At 36.0% G+C, this 12,291-nt stretch overlaps 2 protein-coding genes across 6 annotated transcripts in view; both read left to right on the top strand.

The window, feature by feature from the left end:
• The window catches only part of LOC110458951 (spermatogenesis-associated protein 5-like protein 1), a 16,842-nt gene extending 13,358 nt beyond the window's left edge, over positions 1 to 3,484 (top strand). For both annotated transcript variants that reach the window (XM_021510946.1, XM_021510945.1), the window contains 4 exons: positions 193 to 429; positions 793 to 933; positions 2,151 to 2,273; positions 3,004 to 3,484. In XM_021510946.1, coding sequence (XP_021366621.1) covers positions 193 to 429; positions 793 to 933; positions 2,151 to 2,273; positions 3,004 to 3,162 — 660 coding nt within the window. In that variant the 3' untranslated portion in view covers positions 3,163 to 3,484. The remainder of the gene's footprint in view (positions 1 to 192; positions 430 to 792; positions 934 to 2,150; positions 2,274 to 3,003) is intronic.
• Positions 3,485 to 9,226: 5,742 nt separating this feature from the next.
• The window catches only part of LOC110458947 (membrane progestin receptor alpha-B-like), a 12,817-nt gene continuing 9,752 nt past the window's right edge, over positions 9,227 to 12,291 (top strand). The window contains exons 1-2 of one of the 4 annotated variants that reach the window (XM_021510937.1): positions 9,227 to 9,468; positions 10,615 to 10,687. The gene's annotated coding sequence lies outside the window, so the exon portion shown is untranslated. Of the gene's footprint in view, positions 9,469 to 9,521; positions 9,989 to 10,614; positions 10,688 to 10,770; positions 10,950 to 12,291 lie in introns of those variants that run through there. The other 3 variants (XM_021510939.1, XM_021510938.1, XM_021510940.1) reach the window with 3 other exon arrangements.

The following is a 12,291-nucleotide window of genomic DNA, read 5'->3' as shown; positions in this document are numbered from 1 at the left end:
GGGGGGAGGGGGGGAACTTATAGTGGGAGGAAACTGGAGTACCCAGAGAAAATCCACATGGTCACTCAGGCAGGTGAACCCATACCTTTTCACACCCAATCGGCGAATCAAACCCTGGACGCCTTTGTGCTATCCACTGTGTCACCAAATCACTCATTATGAAGTAAGTTGATTTAATGTTTCTGCTCACAGATTTTCCAGAGAGCACGAGCCGGTGCTCCGTCCATCCTCTTCCTGGACGAGATTGACTCCATCATTGGCAAGCGGTCAGACTCATCCAGTCAGCGTAGTGTCCAGGAGCGAGTACTGTCCACTCTTCTCAATGAGCTGGATGGTATTGGTATCAGAATGGATGACCAAGTGGTGGGTGGGGCCAAAGTTCTGGAGGGAGATGTGTGTCCAGATGAGAGTGGTCAATGCAGCAGAAAGGTGGGTTAGGGCACTCTTTTGAGAGTATCTTCAAAGCCGTACTGAAGATAACATTGAAATGAACTTTGGCCGAGTCTAACTTTTTCCCTCTACTGGAAAAGCTAATTTTGTCCTTCATATTTAATGACAATGTATATTGTGCCCTGTATTAATATTCTCTGTCAAGATAAATTTGCCCTCATTTTGGAGGGTGAAAAAGGGAAAAGTTCAACTGTGGAAAATATTTCCTGTATACAGTATTCTGTAACAGTAACACCATATTTCATAAATCACAAACCAGTTTTTCATTATTATCGAATGTGCATTGCCTTGTCAAAATAATCTGGTGATAAAGATTTCTACTGATTGTTCACTTTTTGACAGAGAAACAGTGTTCGTGAGACCTTAGACAGGAGGAATGTGGTAGTTGTGGCTGCCACAAACCGCCGAGACCTCCTGGACGAAGCTCTGGTCAGACCTGGCCGCATGGACAGGATCCTCTATGTACCTCCTCCTGACACTCAGGTAGTTTGACTTAACATGCTCCCACAAACACAAGTCCCTGAGTTAATTATCTTGTGTCCCTATGTCTTTTGATTATCTTCTGTGTTAGTGTCTTTCGATTATCTTGTGTCCCAGTGTCTTTGATTGTCACATGTCCCTGTGTCTGTTAATTATCACATGTCCCTGTGTCTGTTAATTATCACATGCCCCTGTGTCTGTTAATTATCACATGTCCCTATGTCTGTTGAATATCACATGTCCCTGTGTCTTAATTATCTCGTGTTCATGTGTCTGTTTATATCACATGTCCTTGTGTCTGTTAATTATCACATGCCCCTGTGTCTGTTAATTATCACATGTCCCTTTATCTGTTGGACCACATGTCCCTATGTCTGTTGAATATCACCTGTCCCTGTGTCTTAATTATCTCGTGTTCATGTGTCTGTTTATATCACATGTCCTTGTGTCTGTTAATTATCACATGCCCCTGTGTCTGTTAATTATCACATGTCCTTGTGTCTGCTGATACCACATGTCCCTGTGTCTGTTAATACCACATGTCCCTGTGTCTTAATTACCTCATGTCCCTGTGTCTTAACTACCTCATGTTCCTGTTTCTGTTTATATCACATGTCCCTGTGTCTGTTAATTATCACATGCCCCTGTGTCTCTTAATTATCACATGTCCCTGTGTCTGTTTATATCACATGTTCCTGTGTCTGTTGATTATCACATGTTCCTGTGTCTTAATTACCTCATGTTTCTGTGTCTTAATTACCTCATGTTCCTGTGTCTGTTGGTTATCTTGTGACCTTGTGTCTGTTTGTTATCCAATGGTCAGGTTATGTTAATTGTCACAAGTCCCTGTGTCATTTGGTCATTTCATGTTACTTCATCAGTTTAAATCATTTAATTGTGTCTTAAACATTGTCACGATTTTCCACCAGCCATACATGTGTCGTGTTTTTGTAACGTTTGTTACCACATACTCCTGTGTCTCTTGATTACAGAACACCATTGTGTCTGTTGGAGATTTCATGCTTAGATGTTCGTTGTCTATGTCCTGCCCCTGTGTTTCGTTTTATGTCATACCCCTGTGTTTACTGATTACCATATACAAATAATTTTACCTCTGTGTTTGTTGATAACAACAAATACCTAGCCTGTATGTGTCATTTGTCTCTATTTGTCTTACTGTCTGATTTCTGTGTCAATAACCACCAGTCGTTGTGTTACAGGCTCGGAGACAGATCCTAAACATCTATACCAGACACATGCCTGTACAGGATGTTGACCTAGACGGCATTGCCATGGCGACAGAGAACTATACTGGAGCAGACCTAGAAAATCTCTGTAGGGAGGTAAGTTTCATCTGTAGTCTTTTCCAGAATGTTGAAATATTTAGCTTTGTTGCTGAAATTTAAATATTATTATATGATACTTTATGTAATGTGATAAAAATTTGAAAATCAGGCGCTGATCTTACAGTTAGCGACATTGTGCGCAGACAAAGAGAATATGTTAACACCAGGTGGATGTAATTATTGATACATCAGTTAAGATAGTCATCTAAAATGACAAGAAACACATGCGTTTATTATTTTGAGACTTATTGTGGAAAAACACTGTACAACAGGACATTTTTTCCCAGCTAAATTTTCCCTTCACCATTGAGGCACATATGAGTCACATGTGAAGGGCAGATTTAACAGTATGCCATAACAGACTTTGCTAGTGAAGGGGGAAAGTTACCTGATATGCAATGAGCTTAAATGATTTACCCTAAAGTAGTTCCAAGTCCTTTACTAAATTTCTCTAAAAGCATTTATTTGTTACCTTTTTATACTGATAGTAGAACAAATATTCGAAAAATATTACACATGCATATTGTAGTTGTAAGGCAAGAGGATTACATTGTATTGATATTTCAACATGTGTTTCATATATTTTTTCAAATTACATACCAGGTAATATAAGCATCTGTGTCAGAGGAATAAGTGAATCTATTCATGCATGAAGAAGCTTAATTTTCGAGTACATAATGTTCAGAGCAATACTATTTGTTAATTTTGATGCTGCTTTGTTTTACAGGCAGCACTGAAAGCATTAACAGTGGATTTACGTGCAGATGTAGTGAAAATGGAACACTTTGAAAGTGCATTAAAAATTGTAAAACCTTCCCTCACTGGAAACATGATACAGAAATCCCAACCTACAAAACCATGGAGCTTTTGTCCAAAGGAACACTGATGATGTTAAGGGCATTGTGTAAAATTCAAGGAAGGACAACGGCACCAAAGTTAAATTTCATCAAAACCTTGTACTCCGGGAAGGTTTAGCTGCAATAACATAGCTTCTGACAATGAGACAATTTTAACATATCGCGTCGTCAGACCGGGCACAAGAGGCCGATTATCAATATTAATACAAAATTTTACTAAATATAATATTATGTGTGGTAACGGTCATGATGTGTTTCGTCATACTCCGCCCGTCAATAAGCACGGTAGTACAGTGGTAGGACGCCGGGCGTGTGACCGAAGTGTTGCGGGTTCGCGCCACGGCATCCTTGAGCAAGATACTTTACTCCGCTTGTTCCAGTCTACTCAGCTGTAAATGAGTACGTGGTTTGGCAGTGCTAGAATTGTTGAATGCTAGCTGTTAGCGCCGAAATGACAGCTCCGGCTGTAAGCTCCCCAGGGAGTTGAGAAATGTACTGGCTAGTTGCAAAGGCACTATAACCACGGATTTTTTTTGTGAACCGCTTTGAGACGACCTACAAACTAGGTTGTGATAAAGCGGTATATAAGAACCTCCAATTATTATTATTATTATTATTATTAACCACCTGTATCAAAATAAATAGACCTACCGGTATGCTTTTATTGCTGTAATATCAGTTTGTAAGTATATCAGAAAGTCATTTAAATCTATTACATTTAAGTTCATTAGTTGTGTTCAGTTTAGCAGTTTTGGCAAACATTATGTACACACACAATATCGCAAAAACTTCTTACTTATACTTCTGAATGTTTTTGCATTATTGAAGACGTAACAGGTCAGTTTATCATCAAAATAATGACTGTCTACCCATAGTCATATGTTATTGACTTTTTTGAATAGATAATATTTAAAACTTCAAGTTTTAAACTTCAAGTTTTAAACTCAACGATTACAAAAAATGATCTGAACCGAAACATTATGATTTTTAAATGGTAGCTTTAATATGCAAAAGAGTTTAAAAGGACGATCAATTGTGATATCGTTCACCCCCTACAGATTCTAATCACCTTATGTACACTTGTTATTATTAAAGAGGAAATATTGAAAGCAGTTCACGTTCTTGTTGATATTTAAAAGGCATGTAATACCCCCAACAACAACCCTATACAACATACGTTGAGGTCGTCCCTGTCAGTTTAATATTTGATAATGTTAAACATCCATATTATGTGGTTAAGGGCAAAGTATGAAGTATTAGAAAAGTCTATTGAATGTTACCTGACGTGCTTCTTAGAAAGTAATTCTTTGAAAGGTACGTGAACATGGAAAGCGCAGTAGAGATCATCCCAAAGACAAGGCAAAGATTAATAGACAAAGTATGGACAACCATCAAAATATACCAGGAGGCAGATCGACAACATTGACAATTAACACAAAAGTGCATTAAGGAAACGAACACCTTGATTGACAAAGTTAATTATATCGATAATTTGAAAAATGATCAGTTGTGTTTTAGAATGGGTTATAGGCCCACACTTACTTTATTTTCGCATCTTCCTGTCAATAAAATCAGTTGATAAAAAAGCAAAGGAATTTAAAGAGAGAGAGAAATGAAAATATGTACTAATTGTCTTTTGAGATGCAATGGGTAACGCAAGCCTCCTTTATAAAAGTATCCCCGATTGGCGTATCTTCAATGTGTTTCCGTCATGGAAGGATGAAAAATTACTGGACAATGTACCACGATAAGAGACCTCTAAATGATATAATGAGTGCTGAACATATACTATTCATACTATTCACAGCTAGGTATGAACTGATAATATGCTTCAAGTCTTCCATCGGAGCTTATGTCAATATGTGAACTTTACAGTGGGCTCATAAGTTTTCCTGAAAATAAAGGATTGAAGCAGTTTTGTAAATGTGTATCAAGAGCAATGTAAGCTAGGATCATTGTTGAAACTTTTTGTTGAAACTTTTTTGTTGATTTTGTGTACACGCACAGTCTTGATTATAGCAAATAATACATGATAACAAATTACACGTACTCTTGATTTATCATTATCATTATAGAAATTATTATTATGAAAACTAAGAATATTATTCAATGTTCATGAATGATTATACATACATTGTATATATGACAACTAATCACAAAACTAACAAGACTGACGGAAGGTAAACATTTTATTTTAACTGTACATTGTACATTAAAAAACAAGTTCATACACTCTCAATCAGTATATTATGTCTCATTAAGGTGAATGGCTTGGCCTGTGCGCTCAGATTTGTTACTTCATGATCAGTTGTGATTGATCCATTGGAAATGCATGTCATTTGAAGATTGTGTCGATAATAGTCACTGCATGATTACTTCAATAGTACAATGTACATGTCATGAATATTTTTAAATGTATGTGGCTATTATTTCTTATTTGTCATATTCAAAGCTTTGTGGTGGACATCGAACTCCCATGTTCAACTTGTTTTTCTCACCTATAACTAATCATCGTATGTGCTATTGTTGTAATAAGGAATATAAAATAACTTCTATATCGTTATCTGAAACAGGATTATGCAAAACTGATCAGCAGAGACAATATATTATGTCTTTAAAGAAAGACGGGCTTGACCTATAGGCATGAATTTGTTACATAAACCAAAACAACTGATCAGAAATTCTCGGGCATGTGGACAATATACTATGCATTATTTATATTGTACACGTAAACCTCTTTTGTGGATTTTCAAAAATACATAATTCAGAAGCATGTTCATTTTTATCTCATTGCACATACATGTACAATGAACATTTTCGTCAGACGTTGTAAATGTGGGACCTATGTGTCATTTTCCGGTGACGGTTGAGACGTCAACGTTAAGTATTTGTGTTGAGTTCTGTTTCTAGAAAGTCTAAAGAGACCAATTTCGGACCATCGTTGTACCGTAGCTTCTTCATTGCAGTTCATGCATCAGATACAAAATAAGGCATGCAGTATTTCCTGGTCCTGTTAAAGCATCTTTATCAGTGTTAAATGTTTGCCTTTATCTGGGTGTTAGTGTTGATTCTCATTAAGTTTTAGTCCTACACCTACTAAGCCTACACCTTAGACTCATCCCGGGCAGTACATCTTATTTCAAACATCACCTGCTGTTTGGGTCCAAGTTTATACAGTCCAGTGGCTCCTGTCAGTTTCCTCGTCAGTGTTAAGTGTTTTACTTAAATCTGTGTGATAGATGTTGTATCTCAGAGAGATGATTTAGACCCAGAACAACCAAACCTGCACCATACCTACATCAAGGTCAGTACAGCTTACTCCAAGCATCAAATAATGTATTGGCCCTTGTTTTTACGGCCTATCGACTTGAGTTATTTCCTAATCAGTGTATATTTTGTGTGTTTAGCTGTGTTTTTTCAGAAATTGTGAACAACGCTTTTTGGACCACAAATAGTTTATGGGTGTTCTATCTGGTTGCCTGCTTTGTATGCTGAATATAACCTTGACTTCATGGTCAAGTTACTTTTTCAATATCCTTATTTGTGTTAACTTGTCCTTTGTTTTTCTTAAAGCACCGATCCCCACCAACCAACCCTCCATTTCCCCATTTGTTTTTCAAAAGTGCTACACCAATCAAACTTGACGTTTAGACCATTTTTAAACATTTTCTGCAAGTACTTTTACACAACCAATAACATTTTCTATGTGACGTTGCGATGACTATGATATGTACACTGTCATCTTCATCAGACAAAGGACCAGTGAAACGTATGCACATAAGGTGTAAAATGTGTACGAGTTGTCCACACAAATCGATGTCGATTCGGCTACGCTGTAAGCGTATGTACAATAGTTGTTATACATGTACCGAAATGACTCGATTCAGCTACGCTTTGTTTAATACTTGGTCATAGATGTGCGAGAGTCTTTGAGCCCCCTCGTTTCAATTTAGAACTGGCCCACTGCGGCGTATCCAGATGGCTTCCTTTATCTGACACTTGAACAGCTGGCTCTGTCTATCCAAAACTTTGGAGTTATCCCAGTCAATTTTCTCTGTGGCATGGTCTGTGATTGCCGATTTATTTAGCTGGGACCCCGACTGCTTCTTTTCCAATCTGGTGAACTTCCTTTCTTCTTGGGTTTCCATATCTTAACGGTGTTCACCAAGGCGGACCCCAAATCGCCTTCCAGTCTCTCCAATATACGACGCGTCGTTGTATACGCATTCTGCGACGTTTTCCTTAGGTGTTTTGTCCTTAGAGTGTTCTAGGATATTGCGAAGCGTCTTGTGGGGCTTCATCGCTGATGCTATGCCATGGCCGCGATATATCCTCTAGATGGTTTCGGATATACCCTTACCACTTAGACGCTTCATCGGAAGTACATATAGATACATATACGAACACCCGATATCACATTCTTTTAAGCGATAAAAACTTAATTAAGTGCACGTTTTCTGAATTAGAAATTCAAACTTTATCTAGTTTGAAATATTGTAAAAGTTTAACAATAAGGTCAACATTTTCTTAATTTAAAAATTCCTTCTTTAATTTGATTTAAAGATCTTGATTTAATTAGATTGAATTTTGATATGACTTTTCTATTTTGATTAAAATATTTAATTTACAGTTTTTATTCTGTTGAAATGATATTTTAAGAACATGGAAACTGATTTTTATTTGAATATTAGAAGGGTTTTTTTTGCATTTAGCTTAGTTAATTTGAATGAATAAATCCTAGACCGACTATCGTTTCACCATATATGCTGTGTGGATCCTTAATTGTTTGGTCCTTCAATATTGTCAGTTAAATCACCGTGTTCTGCTTTTCTCTCAATCTCAAATATGGCCAAATCGGGGACAGGTGAGACATATAATTCTGTTGTGTTCTTTTGTGTGTTTTCGTTCATTTTTATTGTGTTGATGATGTTAAATTCCATTTATCAAAGAAAGTTACTTTAATATCATTTAACCAATTCACAATGTTACCAAATGCATACAATTATATCTACACTAACGAGAAAAAACCTTTTAATACGATTTCAATTTTAAAATAGGAACCTCATAGCGTTGACTAACAGTTACGGGTAATATTCAAATGCATATCTGAAAGAACCACAAGTAACCAACCATAAACGGACGCCAGTGGTCGATTTTGCTACATTTTCGGAGAGTGTAGCGCAATCAACTGTAGGTATCCGACGATGACACTCCACATGCGATTATCAAATCTTGCCTGTTGGGTCATTTAGTTCACAGATGTATTTTCGGTTTCAATTTAGAGTATCATATATTTTATACGTTTGATATATCATGTATCAAGATTCTCACTTTCTTTCTTTACGCTTGGGGTTTTCTTTTCATACGAATTTGGATGGTCCTTTTTTTCTAATGTGTAATCCCTGTAATGTTTGTCCCGGATATATATCCTAACATTACGTCACTAGAGAGTAATATAACATGGAGGTATGAATTGGGTATTACGCTGTATAACAAATAGTGTAGCGAACATTGCAAAACATGTACGACTTGTTGATTAAAATTTACCGGGCTACGCATAGAAACCACCTAAGCGTTTGGGTATTTCAAAGTTGCTTTAGGAAATAAACACACTGATTTATATTAGCGACCATGATTTTAACGCGTCAAAAGACCTAATAATTCAATAGATTAAACTTCGTTATTATATTTGTTCAAAACGTTAACAGCAAACGAGCATTTCCCTTAAAGTTATATGTTGTTAGGTATCCACCTGAATAGCAACTTGTGTCATTAAACGTAATTACGAACAGAGAAGTGACATGTGTGTGTATTTATGTGATATACAGATGCCACATGTACTTTTCATGCATACTTATTTCATATGTGAATGAGCTATTCTACATGTACAACGGAATAATAATAGTATTTTATGAAAAGAGTACTTAAAGCTGGTACAAAGATGATATCGATCAATCTTTCAATACAAAATACGTATATTCACATGTGCATACATACATTGCACTTTCAATACAACTCGAGAGAGCTAGTTAATAACCGTTGTATATGTGACGTTATATACCCCTTATCTAGACAAACACCCTCGCACACACACATACACACTCACTCCTCCGACACTCCCAGTCGACTACCCGGCTACCCCTGGCAATGGACACAAACATCAACATCTCACACAACCTAGCACACAGATCATCAGACAGCTGGTCACCTGTGACGAACGTATCAACCGTGACTAGTGAAGACAGTCGACACTAGAGACGTTTCGTTACATGCCTTAACGCAACACCGTATACAAATATATGGCAGAAAGCGAGAGACAACCGTACCTGACGCTGGTATGTATAATATCTGCACGTGGTTATATCGACTCGGGACACAGTTTGTCATGAAAATCAACATTTCTGTTTCCAATGACGTAATTGTTTTATTTTGTATGTAAATAAACACCTCGTGTTGGGAAAGCATACTATTAGGGGGATGCACACATTACTCCGAGAGTCGAAAGTATATATAGCTAATAATGCCTACATCCTCATAACGGGGTATCGGTTATGTTTAGCTTTGATTCAGATTTACCAACATGAGACAGGTCCGTTGCTGTAAAATATAGATACAGTCACCTTTCATCACGCGTCTTTGATTTACGTACGGTGTATACAATGCTTTGCTTTTTACGATTTGCCTGTTATTGATTTCAGACAGTGATATATCGAGCTGTAGGTACATATGTATGTTGTTTACCTGTGTTATTATCAGGTACAATCCGATATGATTCACCGTAAAATGCATCTTGTGACCAGTTTGTACAGCAGCACTGTCGATTTAAATACATGTTATGTCAAGTGTTGTTAACAGGTAAGATACGCTTTCAATTAAGATATATAAAAGACACCAAATTTTCAGCGGTGTTTATAAAGCTTATTCTACTGAATCATGGAAAATCACTGCATATCAACAATAGACAAATGTACATAAAAGGAGTTTAGATGTATGCGTAATATATTGTAACTATTATATACACGCTCGACGGAGTATAACTGAAGCACATGATACTGCAAGAGTTAAATGGCAATTACAAGTGGTATCGCTAGCGATCAGGACATCGTCTGGCTAGCAAAGTATTTTTTGTTACAAGATAGAAACTGTACATTAAGTGAATTTAAATAAAAATATCTGCGCATGTATATATTATACGATACACCGGCAGACCTTATGTGTTGTAAGATCTTACAGGAACATAATATGAGACACAAATGTTAAAAACGTACATGTAATATCTGGTACACTGTATATTTAGCAATTATATGCAATAGTTTATATGCAATGTCACTTAATAAATCATTTATTTAATTTATTTGTCAAAAATAGGAAAACTTGAGGACAGTATACATTTGTCATGTGTACGTAAATTACAATGAATAGCAGTACTAAGAACGTGGTAATAGGACATGGTTAAGAGATATGCATTTTCATCTTCGTAGATTGGATTGCATAAGATGCACGAAATGACACAGCCTTCTGACGCAAACGTTGAAGAGTAACTCAGGCTATTTGGTACGTCGTGTTAGCTTATACTGTATCCATGAAAAGCTTCACAATGAACCACATATACCATCTAGCTCGAGGTTAGGCATGTCACTGTTCAGTAGAGCATGGTTAATGTACTCGATATCGCAATGTTAGACTCCTGCTACCCGTTTTACCTTTCATATTCAAAATATCATTTAACTGCATTCAACCCTATAACTCCATACAATCAAGATTTAAAGTTATTTAGAGAAATATTTTGGGCTGAATATCGTCCAGGTCCACGCTGGTAAGTAGGAGAATACTTATAGATTTCAATGAGGACAGGGTCAATGATGTGGTAACTAGGATGTGTGATTGCAAGAATGATTGTGCACTTTATGCTGGAAAATAAATCATAGTTTCGTTTATAAACATGATGTCATATAGGCCTAAGATTCTTCAGTTGTTTGGTGGTTTTTGTAATGTATTCATATAACGTAACAATTTCCATGTGATGTCGTTGTCGTCATTGTTCATGTATGTAAACAATGCTGTAATTCGTTTGATCTTAGACACTGTATATTGATGTATATGTCCTCAATTCTTTGTATTTGCATGTGAAAATATCACCTTTTTTAGATTTGATTATTTCCCTTTGATAAGTATGTCCTGGTTTTTAGTAGATGAAACAAATTGTCGATTGCTTGTTCTTAGTTTATTGATATAGATATTGTCGTATGATTGTTATTTGTTGTTGGTGTAAATAATGTCGTTTGATTAGGTCTCGGTTTTTATGTAAATGTAAATATTGTCGTACGACTTTATTGTGGTCTGTTTGTAGGTAAATATTGTGTTATTAATTGTTTTACATATGTACGTTTGCTTATTCCTTGGTTGGTAAATATAGATATTGTTGTATGATTATTTTTGTATGTGTAAATAATGTATTATTCTGTCTCGGTTGATTTGTAGATGGAAATTATACTCTCGTATTGCTTCCCATGCCTTATATCTTTACAGTTTTTTTCATATGGTCCTTAAACAGGTGTAAATTAATTAAATATTTGTTCCCGTAGATTCATAATCAAATTGTCTATGAAACAAATCACATGCTTCATTATACCAATACAATTTAACGTTTAGCAAGACTTGACTATTTGATAGACCTTTTAATTTTATAATAACTCTTTGACTCTGTTTTGTGTGTTTCCCATTTTAGCAAAGCGCCTAATTTATACTTATTAAGTACTTATTGATTATATTTGATCTTTCTCTGGAAAATGCTTTCGAAGTGACTTCAATGACCTGTAAAACAAATAATCATTATAGAAACATTCGAACACAAGTTATATTCTTGAAAATATCTGTAAAGATAACATTATCAGAAATAGATAATCAACAAAGTTAATACGTCCTAGAAATATCAAGAACGATATCTCCAACAGTTTAACACAGTTTAGGTCTATTTAATAGAAACGAACATAGATGTTAATCAGATACTATTTGCCAGGACCGTACACATGCTACACATAGCTGTGTGCGTATAATCAACATAACACGTTAAGTGGGTAATTTTCTACGCAGGTAGAAAATGAAGCAACCCTGTAACATTGTTTTTCAAAACCTAACCCGCTGAACATTATTTTTTT

The sequence above is a fragment of the Mizuhopecten yessoensis genome, unplaced genomic scaffold, assembly GCF_002113885.1.
Source record: "Mizuhopecten yessoensis strain PY_sf001 unplaced genomic scaffold, ASM211388v2 scaffold9871, whole genome shotgun sequence".
In the NCBI taxonomy this organism is placed as follows: Eukaryota; Metazoa; Mollusca; class Bivalvia; order Pectinida; family Pectinidae; genus Mizuhopecten; species Mizuhopecten yessoensis.
This window is presented reverse-complemented; position numbering and strand designations above follow the sequence as displayed.